At 38.0% G+C, this 13,978-nt stretch overlaps 1 protein-coding gene across 1 annotated transcript in view; it reads left to right on the top strand.

Annotated features, from left to right (window-relative positions):
- The window catches only part of LOC133650231 (myelin protein zero-like protein 2), a 35,286-nt gene extending 22,804 nt beyond the window's left edge, over nucleotides 1-12,482 (top strand). The window contains exons 2-5 of the mRNA XM_062047235.1: nucleotides 4,537-4,706; nucleotides 8,933-9,143; nucleotides 10,631-10,805; nucleotides 11,405-12,482. Of these exons, the coding sequence (XP_061903219.1) occupies nucleotides 4,537-4,706; nucleotides 8,933-9,143; nucleotides 10,631-10,805; nucleotides 11,405-11,582 (734 nt within the window). The 3' untranslated portion in view covers nucleotides 11,583-12,482. The remainder of the gene's footprint in view (nucleotides 1-4,536; nucleotides 4,707-8,932; nucleotides 9,144-10,630; nucleotides 10,806-11,404) is intronic.
- The last annotated feature ends 1,496 nt before the right edge of the window (nucleotides 12,483-13,978 follow it).

Here is a 13,978-nt window from a genome sequence, read left to right as displayed (position 1 = left end):
TAATCTTACAGAAAAATGTAATTTAAAACATTTGTACGCACGTACAACACTTAAGACCTTCAGTATATCAGTATGTGGAATTAAATTATGGAATGGATTAAGCAAAGCAATCAAACAATGTACTAATATGATCCACTTCAAGAAACTCTTCAAACTTAAAGTGTTTACAAAGTACAAAGAAGAAGAACCATGACAAACATTTTCAATGTATTTCATCCATTCATTCATTCATTCTTAAAGTAATCTTACTTATCTCATCATATGAAATATGACTTTCTTCACCAATTATTATTATTAAATTCTTACTATTATTTATTTATTTATTTTTATTGTGATTACCTATAGAGTTTATTGTGAATAAATTGAGAACAGGAAGTGAATAAAAAAGTTTCAGCAACTGTTATGTAAAGAAAAGGGGTAGGATTAAATAAGCTCTGCTTCTTCCTACTCCTTTTCGAACATGTTGAAAAGAGAAACTGGAAATTGTGATGTATCATGTTGTATGCTTGCATGTTCGAAATAAACTCAAACTCTAACTCTAACTCTAACTCTAAGTTACGGTCAGAGCGAAAAAAGATATGTCTTGCACTGCATTCTAGTCCTTCACTCTAACGTTCCTCATCCACGAATCTTTCATCCTCGCTCAAATTAATGGGGTAATCGTCGCTTTCTTGGTCCGAATCGCTCTGTAATAAATCACTATATCGATGCACATATGTGATATAACCGTATAAGGTCAGCTTCTTGTGGGACAAAACACACCTTGAAGTGACACCATTTCTCCATAGTTTGTGTATTAGATGCACGTTACACAAAAAAAAAAGAAAATAAGCTTTGTCTATGGTAACACAAGACAATATTCAAACTTTTGCAAACCATAAACACTTCTTACATGTTATTTAAGTTTATTACGAACATTTTACACTATTTGTTGGATATACCGGTAATTTATCCTATCCCCACTATTTAAAGTCACTGACATTACACATTTCACATGCTCACTCACATTAAATAAACAAATCCAACTCACGCATTACTTTAAACAAATTAAACCAGCAATAACAATACATTTTGCTAAAATGTTCTTACACTCAATGATACTTTCACATACAGATTACTGCATTCCAACTTGGGCACTTACTGGAGACACGACATTAACACCAATGCTATTCAAAACAATGTAATTCAAGGAAAAATATTATATTCTTACTTTAAGATGTCATTAATTTTTAAAAATAGCGGTTCAACTTGCAAAGTTTTAACGCTCCAGCTGCATTGAAAACAATAGGAAAATGTGAGGAGCCTTTCAACTGACTGTCACGCTACTTCCGGTAGGGGCAAGGCTTTTTTTTATCAGATACCAAAAGTTGCGATCTTTATCGTCGTTGTTCTCTACTAAATAATTTCAGCAAAAATATGGCAATATTGCGAAATGATCAAGTATGACACATAGAATGGATCTGCTATCCCCGTTTAAATAAAAAAATGTCATTTCAGTAGGCCTTTAAGCTATCATGTGTACTTGCTGGAGGAAATTCACAACCCCCCTTCCCCCACTTTTACTATAATAATACCACCACACCCCTGCTACTTAAAAAACATGTTGTTAGTGGTTGTCAGGCAGCTTTTTCCAAAACAGATTTTTTTCAAGCATCTGTTTTAGGTGCTTTTCAACATGGGGCATTTGCATCTGTTTCTCAGGAGGCTGTTTCAAAAAGTCACTTCCACAGACTGACAGAAGTGTTTGTCCAAAGGTTGTTTTTCTGTGTGGGATGTCAAGGTCCAACTTACTTTAAGGTATGTGGGAGGCGGTGCTAATCCGTTAAAAACTTTGCAAGTTGAACCGCTATTTTTAAAAATTAATGACATCTTAAAGTAAGAATATAATATTTTTCCTTGAATTACATTGTTTTGAATAGCATTGGTTTTAATGTCGTGTCTCCAGTAAGTGCCCAAGTTGGAATGCAGTAATCTGTATGTGAAAGTATCATTGAGTGTAAGAACATTTTAGCAAAATGTATTGTTATTGCTGGTTTAATTTGTTTAAAGTAATGCGTGAGTTGGATTTGTTTATTTAATGTGAGTGAGCATGTGAAATGTGTAATGTCAGTGACTTTAAATAGTGGGGATAGGATAAATTACCGGTATATCCAACAAATAGTGTAAAATGTTCGTGATAAACTTAAATAACATGTAAGAAGTGTGTTTATGGTTTGCAAAAGTTTGAATATTGTCTTGTGTTACCATAGACAAAGCTTATTTTCTTTTTTTTTGTGTAATGTGCATCTAATACACAAACTATGGAGAAATGGTGTCACTTGAAGGTGTGTTTTGTCCCACAATAAGCTGACCTTATACGGTTATATCACATATGTGCATCGATATAGTGATTTATTACATGAATAATAATGTGTATATAAGGGTTGGGCGATAAGGCCGAAAACTGTATCGCGAAAAAGTTGTTTATGTTGATCGATAATTGTTGATCTTTTGTATGGCCTATGGAAAGTGTGGACCAGGAGAAAATTATATTAAATATTAACATTTTTATTTCAAATGTAACCGTCCTGTGATTATAATCCCCTCAGCTATCAAGGCAGAAGGAAAGGAAATGTCAACACATCCATGGAAAAAAGTTAAAAACAAAAATCTAAAATCACAATAAACAACAATAACCTCTTTAAATCAGGTGCAAAAATACGAAATATCTAAGAGATGCTTAATAACGTGTAACAAAATAATGCAAAGTGTGAAAATGTAAACATAGAGTAACCTGAAAATAAAAGTATTTTGGACCTTTACAGCCAGGAAGTGTTGTGTAACATTTAATTTGTTCTGTTATTTGTATTTAATTAAGAAATTAATTTATGTTATGCAGTAATCCATCCATCTATTTTCTACCGCTCGTCCCTTTTGGGGTCGCGGGTGTGCTGGAGCCTATCTCAGCTGCATCCGGGCGGAAGGCGGGGTACACCCTGGACAAGTTGCCAACTCATCGCAGGGCCAACACAGATAGACAGACAACATTCACACTCACATTCACACACTAGGGCCAATTTAGTGTTGCCAATCAACCTATCCCCAGGTGCATGTCTTTGGAGGCGGGAGGAAGCCGGAGTACCCGGAAGGAACCCACACAGTCACGGGGAGAACATGCAAACTCCACACAGAAAGATCGAACCCAGGACTACTCAGGACCTTCGTATTGTGAGGCACATGCACTAACCCCTGTTCCACCGTGCTGCCCGTTATGCAGTAATAATTATTTAAATATTAATGGACCAAATTATTACTTAAAAGTTGCACCTTTGTTTTATTTTGTTAATTTTTTTTATTTATACAGTCTTGCACTTTGTTTCCTACCTGTTGTTTCTGTAAATCCAAATACGGAATGGCCGGTGGTTAAAAAAAAAAACCAGAAAGATGAATGTGGCGAAGAACTACGGTCTATTTTAAAAATTCTCATGCATCCAACCATGCTTCATTCTTTCTGATTTCTTCTGACCAAAAAAATAAAATGTATGTAATATATATGTATATATATATGTATATTTACTTAACAAAAAAAGGTGAAATAACTGAAAACATGTTTTATATTCTAGTTTCTTCAAAATAGCCACATTTTGCTCTGATTACTTTTTCACACACTCTTGGCATTCGTTCGTTGAGCTTCAAGAGGTAGTGACCTGAAATGGTTTTCACTTCACAGGTGTGCTTAAAGCGCATCGAGAGAATGCCAAGAGTGTGCAAAGCAGTAATCAGAGCAAAGGGTGGCTATTGTGAAGAAACTGGAATATAAAACATGTTTTCAGTTATTTCACCTTTTTTTGTTAAGTACATAACTCCACATGTGTTCATTCATAGTTTTGATGCCTTCAGTGACAATCTACAATGTAAATAGTCATGAAAATAAAGAAAGCACATTGAATGAGGAGAAGGTGTGTCCAAACTTTTGGCCTGTACTGTATATGTATATATGTCAAGTACCAAAATATATTACTCTGATGTGTATTTAAGACATACACTAAAAAGCTATTGTTAACATATGCTAACATTAGGATTAAGGATTTGTCTAACATTAGGTTGGAGCATTTTGAATTTGTAACTGTTCAAATTGGTTGAGAAATGTGAAAGCAGTGACACTTTTTTAATAGGGAAGCAGTGTTAAGGAAAAGTGGGAAAACTTTTTTTTTTATTAGGTATAAAAAAAGAAATGGCCCGGTTGTCCTGAACGAGAGGAACATTTTGGTGATGGAGTGGTTGGTATTAGTGTAAAAATGTGGGAGAAGTAGTCAAATTAAAAAAGAGATGGAATCAGTGAAACGAGAATTTTTGAACTAGTAAGTTGTTTGTTTGAAAGTCCAGGACGAGTTGAATGTGTTGATGGTGGAATGTTTTTGATCGGTTAAGAAATCTGGGAATCGACTAATAATTGTCTATCTTCACTTGTGTCTTGCATGTGACCTTTGGACCCAGTAGCAATTATTAACTTGTTGGAAATGAGCCCGCACTTCACTTTTTGTCCTCTACATTCAGGAGTGCCCTACGTCACAGGTATTGAGATCTTCGCTCCGACTGACGTGAACGTGGTCAACGGGACCGATGTCAAACTCAAATGCACCTTCCGCTCCAGTCACCCTGTGTCGGCCAAATCTGTCATAGTTTCCTGGAACTTCCGCCCACTGAATGCCAGGAGAGAGGAGTCGGTAGGTAAAAACAGTACAAGAAAAATGTAAATATAAATAATGGGTTCCAGCCTTGACAAAAGTCCATATTTTAGTAAAAGTTTATACACTTTGAACACAATATAAAGCGCTATACAGTACTGTATATTAAACAAACATAAAAAGGAGATGATGGATCAAATTTATATTTCAAAACAAAGCTAAATCAACTACTAGCTGAACTGTCCTAATTTGAAGCCGCCCTGCTGACACGCACACACATTGTCGCTAGCCGTGTGGTGCACTCGCAGTTTGAAATCGTAATACTCCTTAACTTTAACAGCCAGGTCTCTACATTGATTAGGAATACAAAATAAAATCCACTTATCCTTGATCTCTTTTTTGCGTGCAGCGGAAGAAAGGGGGAAGAAGTGTTGACAATCCTCTGGATACTTCCTGAATGTTTTAAACCACATATCGCTTGTCTGTTGCTTTCTTTGGACTTATATTGAGCCAACAAAACTAGAAAAATGCTGTTAAAAGGCTAAAAACACTTTAAAAACACATTAAGTAGCACAGTAGCGCTGATTGAATGAGCACGGAGATAGATCAGCCCGCCCACAATGGATGTGCTGCCTGGCACACAATGGTTTGTACATCAAGCATATTTTTAATTGGTAGGGATGGGAATCGAAAAACGGTTCTTTTCCGGAACTGGTTTTCAGTGTATCAATTCCTTGGAATCGCTTGACAAAATGCTTCTGGGTGGGGATGATGTCGTGACGCAATGTGCGTACCGCGTAGTGACGTCAGATCTCAAGATGGCGATGCCTGGTCGAAACAAACACTAACATTTTACGAAAAAAAATGCTCCAGCACACCCCGCGACCCCGAAAGGCACAAGCGGTAACAAATGGATTTATGGATGGAAGATTGCAATAGCGCTACTTGTAATAATCATACGGCTGCTATTTCATCAAACGGAGAACATACAAGCAATATGCTGAAACATTTGAACACACAGCATGCAACAAAGTCGCTTTTTTGAACTGCTCTGATCTCATCCCAGGCAGCAGTAACGCTAGCAGGTCATCTGAATACAACAGGTACTAACCCTGAGCCTATCATGTTGGCGCTATTATTTGTTAAATTGAAATTAATGTCTTCTCATTTAGATGAGCATGAAGAAAACCAGATTCTGACTGGCTCCGAGGCGGGCAATACTCACTCCAGTTAACGTCTGCCGCTAGACAAATATCACAGAGCAGCGACTAAGTTTTTGGTCTATTTGATACAGTAGACTCTCCAAATTTTTGGTAGGTGAATGTTGTCAGAGAAAAGTTGTATGTTTTTCTCCCATTGGCTTATCATTCAGTCATTATATCAAACAGGTGAAACTCAAAAAAGTACAAGTCCATTCCTGTCAGCAATTAATTTCAAATGCGAAACTAATAAGTGATATTAACTCATTACATGCAAAGTGAGATATGTCAAGCCTTTATGATCATTTTGATGATCTTGGTTTACACTTATTGAAACCCCACATTTTTTGAGATTTTCAGTTCAAGGTTTTCCTAAACTAAGCCACAATCATCAACATTACAACAAATAAAGGCTTGACATATCTCACTTCGCATGTAATAAGTTAATATCACATGTTACTAAATGTTAGATTCTTGTGTAATTTCCACATGATTTATTTTGTTAAATTCTACAGAAGAATATTTATTTATTACATTTATTTTCAAAAAAGTACCTTTTTGTCTTCTATGCTGCATATGTGATCTCATTGTAGGCTTTGTAAGGTCATGTTACCTCTAAACTCAACAAAATTGACGCTGATCCACCTTTTTTTTCATAAGAGAAGCAATGTTAATTGTTAAGCAGAATCAAAAGTGGAATCGGAACCAGAAAGATCTTATCAATTTCCATCCTTATTATTCGGTCTGTGGTTCGTAAATCCAAAAGTTTGTACAATGAGGGGTTCGTAAATCAAGGTTCCTCTGTACTTGAAATATTTCAATGATATAAATAAAATGATAAATAAGTAATATATTCAACAATATGAAATCCAATCCACGAGAAATCGTCATGATTATCGCAGCTAAACCACCAACAATACAGAATAATTTGCAAAAAGGAACTTGCTTGTGTTGTAATGTTTAGTAGTAGTTTAGTCTTTATTTGAAGGGACAATGCACAGAAACATTAAGCTCAAAGACAGATACTGTATGTTCTGTACCAGATTATAGCTAAATAGCTAATTTCCATCTGCAGTCCCTGCCTACCTAAATTAAAGGGATACAAAAATCATGCAATAAAATTATAACAATAAAATCATACAATAGCAAGTAATCAAATTAAGAAAAGTCATAAAATGCCCTTTCATTGACACATACTTAATATACTATACAACCACACTTCATTTACATTATCACACAAAGACAATACATGCTCTTGTTCACATCTGTCATCATTTGTAAAAACAACCATGATTTTAACAGACACACCTCACAGTTTACAACAAAATGCACTCATGGATAAATATAATACACATTAAGTTGATGTGTCAATCATAGTGCCCACCTTACTGACCGTGTGAGCAGCTTTGATTGCTCCAAAGCCACTTTTAACTTCAATTGTGAATGAAGAGTGATCTGTTAAACTTTTCAAGTTGATGATGTTGATATTCAGAATCATGCCATGACTAGTCGTGTTGTTGTTCTTGAAGGGAAACACGAACGTTCAGTCAATCAATCAATCAAAGTTTACTTATATAGCCCTTAATCACAAATGTCTCAAAGGGCTGCAGAAGCCACAACGACGTCCTCTGTTCAGATCCCACATCAGGGCAAGAAAACACTCAACCCAATGAGAACAACGTGAAAACCCTGGGTCCTGACTTTATAATGTGAAAGTCCAGTCCATAGTGGGGCCAGCAGGGGATCCTGAATAGAGAGAAGCTGATGCAGAGAAGAGTGGTCCATCCTGGGTACCGACTTGGAACAGCTAGCGCCTCCTCCGTGGAGGCTGTTCTGAGCGAGACGTCAGATCAACTGGTCTAAAAATGGGTCTATTTAAAGGCTAGAGTATACAAATTAGTTTTAAGACGGGACTTAAATGCTTCTACTGAGGTAGCATCTCTAACTGTTACAGGTAGGGCATTCCAGAGCACTGGAGCCCGAATAGAAAATGCTCTATAGCCCGCAGACTTTTTTTGGGCTCTGGGAATCACTAATAAAACAGATTTCTGGCCGGGACATATAGTACAATACAATCAGCAAGATAGGATGGAGCTAGACCGTGTAGTATTTTATACGTAAGTAGTAAAACCTTAAAGTCGCATCTTAAGTGCACAGGAAGCCAGTGCAGGTGAGCCAATATACGCGTAATATGATCAAACGTTCTTGTTCTTGTCAAACGTCTAGCAGTCGCATTTTGTACCAACTGTAATCTTTTAAAGCTAGATATAGAGGGATTCGAAAAAAATACTTTACAGTAATGGAGACGAGACGTAACGAACGCATGAATAATGATCTCAGTGTCGATGGTGGACGAAATGGGACACATTTTTGCAACGTTATGGAGATGAAAGAAGGCTGTTTTAGTAACACTCTTAATGTGTGACTCAAATGAGAGATTTGGGTCGAAGATAATACCCAGATTCTTTACCAGGTCGCTTTTTGTATAATTGTTTGGTTGTCAAATGTTAAGGTGATTTTAATAAATAAGTGCTGGTGTCTAGCAGGACCGATAATCACCATTTCATTGTGATACCTCTGTAAAATTAATGCGCCGTCGTATGCTTAAAATGGGAAAAATATGTAAATATTACATGTTATTATGAATGTGCCTGTTAGTACATTACAGAAATACTTACAGTATGTGTATAAAACGTTAATGAAAGTGTTTGGATGTTTTTTAGAGCTCTTTACTCCATTGTTAGCTGACTTTATTAACGAGTTCGAGTGCATAAAATAAGAAAAACGTCTGCTTGTCGTACAAAAGGATTGTGAATAATAGGCTAAATTCCAATTAAAAAGGGCAGTTCCCCTCATCGGTTGCAATACTATTATGTAGTGTTTTACAGAAGATATACAGTCTAGTCGGTCCCCAATTGTGAACATTTTATGCATTGGAAGCATAACCCACTATGACCACAATAAATAACTAGTTGAAAAGAAATGTTTCATAAAATATTACAGCCTATTCATATGGGATGTCTGGTCATGTGTCTACTGTATACTAAATATGTGTGTTGGTGTCAGGTGTTCTACTTCCACGAGGAAGCGTACCCTCCTCAGAGCGGCCGTTTTAAAGGCCGGGCGGTGTGGTCAGGAGATGTCACTAGAAATGACGCCTCCATCACCCTCCATGATGTGCCTCCAACCTTTAACGGCACGTACATCTGCAACGTACGCAACCGTCCAGACGTGCACGGCAGCAACAAAGAGACCAGCCTGAGCATCGTCAGCACAGGTAAGGAGTCGGGTGCGGGAGCAGACACTGCATACTGACTTTGTTTGTGTCGTCCAGTTGTCAATCACAGCTGTGAATGCCAATGTTGCAAGTGCGCTAATTTAGACAGCACCTGGTGTATGGCCGTTAATTGAGTAGAGGCGTTACTGGAAATATACAGTTTGGTCACTAACATGCATTAGGAGTCAAAAGGTAGGTCTAGTATAGATGTATAGTGAAGAAAATAAGTTTAGGATGATGTTGGAGGACATTGTCTTAATTACTAAAACAATATTGCATTTATTTGAACAACTATTCTCTGTAACTGCATCATTTGATAGTGCATCTGGAAAGTATTCACAGCACTTCAAATTAATTTTGTCCTTAAATTCCTACAAACAATACCCCATAATGACAATGTGAAAAGGGTTTTTGTGTATATTAAAACTACATGAATAAAAAAATCACATGTTCATTAGTATTCACAGCCTTTACTCAATACTTTGTTGATGCACCTTTGGCAGCAATCAAGACTCGAGTCTTTTTGAATACGATGCCACAAGCTTAGCACACCTATCTTTGGGCAGTTTCGCCCATTCCTCTTTGCAGCACCTCTCAAGCTCCATCGGACTGGATGAGAAGTGTTGGTTTTCATCCAGGATGTCTCTGTACATTGCTGCATTCATCTTCGTCTAGTCAGGGAGGTGACCAAGAACCTGATGCTCACTTTGTCAGAGCTACAGCATTCCTCTGTGGAGAGAAGAGAACCTTCCAGAAAGACAACCATCTCTGCAGCAATCCACCAATCAGGCCTGTATGTAAGAGTGACCAGACGGAAGTCATTTCTCAATAAAAAGTTTGCCAAAATGCACCTGAAAGACTGTCGGACCATGAGAAACAAAATTATCTGGTCTGATGAGACAAAGATTGAACTCTCTGGAATGAATGCCAGACATTTTGGAGGAAACCAGGCATTGTTCATCATTAGACGAATACAGTGAAGCATGGGGGTGGCAGCATCAATCTGTGGGGAGGTTTTTAAGTGGCGGGAACTGGGAAACTAGTCAGGGTAGAGGGAAAGATTAATGCAGCAATGGTCAGAGACATCCTGAATGAAAACCAACACATTCCATCCAACCTGATGGAGCTTGAGAGGTGCTGCAAAGAGGAATGGGCGAAACTGCCCAAAGATAGGTGTGCCAAGCTTGTGGCATCGTAATCAAGAATAATTGAGTCTGTAATTGCTGCTAAAGGTGCATCAACAAAGTATTGAACAAAGGCCGTGAATACTTATGTACCTGTCATTCTAAATTGTTTTGAGTTTTATAAATTTGCCAAAAAAAAATAAAAAATTAATATTGTCATTATGGGGTCTGTAGAATTTTGAGGACAAAAATGAAATTATTCCATTTTGGAATAAGACTAACATAACAACATGTGGAAAATGTGCAGCCCTGTGACTACTTTCCAGATGCACTGCATCACCTTCTCATTTTGCTTGCTTCCAGCTCCGGCCTTACTCTCCGAGGTTGGCATCCTGATCGTCGCAATCGGCGGCGGTTGCGCGCTGATCCTGCTCCTCCTCGGGATCTTCGTGGCCGTAAAGTTCTACAAAAAGAAGCGCGTGGGCAACGACATCGAGATGCGTGTTCCCGAGCGTGAGCGCAAGGACCCGACCGTGTGGTGAGAGGCCCTTCCTCTCCTCATGCTCCTTCTCTCGGGACTGGTGTAGCCTCTGATTGGCTCTTTTGGGAAGGAGACTAATGACATTTGCTCCTCCCCAAGTGAATCTCTTGTAAGCTTATTATTTCAGTGTTGGGTTTTGCTCTCTCTGCATTTGACTACGGACTTTATTTTGTTCTTGTTTGAAACTGCCAAGTCGGAGATGTGAATATGGAGGAATCTTATTAGAATAAGTCTGTACTAACATGAGCGTTGCACTCACAGCCCAGAATTAGCTCAGCAATGCTTCTGCAGCAAATTGACCTTTTCTTGGTTTTGAAGGGTGGCAGACTAACATTTCCTGGCTAAACACACAACTTCTCCTCTTACTCAGCAAGTTTTGGTTCTTTGTGAGTACAGGTAAAGAAACTAACCCAGGCCGACATGATCTGCTTTTTGCTGGACTTGTTTTTTTTCCTCTGCGGTACGTTGGCTGAGCATTCTGGGGATTTTATTCCACTTTTGGGTTTAAGGCCTATTTTGCCTTTCACATCAGCAGCCTATTTGACTTGTGTGTGCGCATGTGTGTTTGTGTGTGTGTTGATGCTGGGCTGCACCAGTAAACCCGAGGAGGCAGTTCATCTCATGCTCGTCAAAGATGAGAAGGAAGTTATTAGCTCAGATGATGAAGCATCTGAGCCCAGCAGCGGAGGTGATGATGATGAAGATGAGGATGGCAGTGAAGAGGACGATGACGACGACGACGACGACGACGACGACGACGACGATGATGATTAAATGGGAGACGTTTCCTCTGAGTATTCATCACATGACCCTGCCTATTAATTATTGCCTCCATCAACCATTTGTTTATGTTTATCAATTTAGGTGCTTGATTTTTATGATTGTTCAAATTTAGTTGACTTTGCCGTCTACGTGCATCAGGGCCAAGTGAGGCAGCGACCCACCAGATCCAGCTTGATTGGAACATTATGGTCTGGCGTGTTGCAAGGGTGAAGGAGGACAGTCTGCGTGTTATTCTTATTACATCGGTGTCATAAATGGCTTTGCTTCTTTAGCTTTCTCCGACTGCATTCTTGCTGGGCCAGCATTGTATGTCCATGGTACAACTAACAAGCAGTTGAGCTTTGGCTCGGTACCTCACACTAATGCATACGATGTCTGTGTGCTGCTGCCGCTTTGCACTTACTTTGAGACGAGTCAAACACTCAATCAAAAATACTTCACTTTAACAAGGCTTTCAAGTGCTGCTGCAAAACAACGATTGTTCTTTTTGTACATTGGCAACATTGCACACATCATTTTGTATTCTGATTTTGTACATACAATTGTGTTAGGTACAGGTCTACATTTTTATTATCTTGTGCTCATTTGTTTTCATTTTGAAATAAAATATTTGACCGAGTAAAGTTGAATCTTGCAAATGTTAATAGAAAAAATAAAACAGTGGGTAAGTTAGACAAAGCTTTGAACCACACCTTAGATACATATTGGTGGCGTTTGTGTGCTTTTCTATTTGATACGCCTCTTATATACGTAAATGCACAGAGGACTTCATTGTGTATTGGAATGTGTTCCAATGTAACATTGGTTTTGGTCTTCAGTGACAAACACAAGTAGCACCAAATTCTGGGCCCCTATACTCAAGAATCCTAAAGGGGCCCCCACCCCATCCTAAACATAACATTGCCGCCCTTACACACACTTGGTATGTTTACATGCCTTAAAAACTCATTGAGGGGAGTTTGTTGAAACCAGTTTTTAAAAACCTTGATTATGCTTATGACTTATTAAAGATGGGATTAACACATCGAGAGAAAAAAACCCAGTAAATGTATATATTAGGGGTGCACAAAAAAATCTTTTCACATCCGAATCGCAATTTTTATTCATCCCAATTCTAAGTTGATTCATATTTTTCAAAAATGTATTACATTTTTTTAGGCCATCTCCTTTACGGGGGCACAAAAATCGATTTACAGCCGAATCGAGACTCATTCATCCCAATTCAAAATCAATTAAAACATTTTTTTGTTTGTTTTCATAAGATTACTTTTTATATATACGTTTTTAGGCTATCTTCTGCTTCTGCTTTTCTAACCTATAACCTATTTTGAAAAAGTTTCATTATAAATATTATAAGAAATAATACATTGCAAAAATCGGTTTGAATCGATTCTGAATCGAATCGCCACCCCAGTAATCGGAACCGGATCGAATCGTATTGGTACCCAAACATTCACACCCTTTGTGTTATGTTTGTTTCTATCTAAACAAATTCAATATAAAGTGGCCACTTAAATCACCAAAAATTATTCCCGGGCGAGGCCACCGCTGCTGCCCACGAGATGAGTTTGCTAAGTGTAGAATTGAGCTGCATTTATAAATTAAAGTCACAATAGGAATTCTGTTAGGCAAGCAAATAGTTTTTACAGGGCCGAGAAAGTACACTAAGCAAGAGGTACGCGGTTAAGTGGGGCTGCGACTCCTCCCCCTCGACCCAATGTAAAACAAACAGGAGTATAATCAAAATTGGTAACCCCACTTAAAATGCTTCATGAGACACTGCACATTGATATAGTTCTGTGAAAATTGCCTTCTGTGCAAATTTAAAGAAAGTGAACAGTGTGTGGTTTACTGCAACACTGTCAGACTTTTAAGCTTTTATTTTTGGCTTGTTGAAATTGTTCACACATTGCACGGCTTTTATTTTTCCATCAATACACAGTGATGCCTAGAAGGCAGGTAGTAACACAACTCTCTTGAATAGTTTCTACTTCAGTTTGTATGGTTTGTTGAGTTAGCACAGGAATAATACGTGAAAATGACAAATGAGGTAGTTGATACATAGAAGAGTTTGTATTTATGCTTTATTTAGTTTTCTTGTTTAATACTAGATGCGCAGTGACTTAAAGTTTAATTGCTTTGTCGATACATTGAGATTAAGTCAAGAGGATTATTTGTGGTATGTTCATTTTCAGAATGTACTTGTTCTATCTTGGGCCGAAGTAAAACAAAGAAAACAATCTGAAGTTGTCGTAGTTGTATTTTTAAGTTATTATGCCATGATTTTACCCGTCCGGCCCACGTGGGAATAGGTTTTCCTCCATGCGGCTCCTGAGCTAAAATTAGTTAGACCCCCCCTGCTTTAAAGTGTGGAGTACAGATGATCT

The sequence above is a fragment of the Entelurus aequoreus genome, linkage group LG05 (assembly GCF_033978785.1).
Source record: "Entelurus aequoreus isolate RoL-2023_Sb linkage group LG05, RoL_Eaeq_v1.1, whole genome shotgun sequence".
Classification (NCBI taxonomy): domain Eukaryota; kingdom Metazoa; phylum Chordata; class Actinopteri; order Syngnathiformes; family Syngnathidae; genus Entelurus; species Entelurus aequoreus.
Note: the sequence above shows the minus strand (reverse complement) of the source record. Positions and strands in the feature narration are given on the sequence as shown.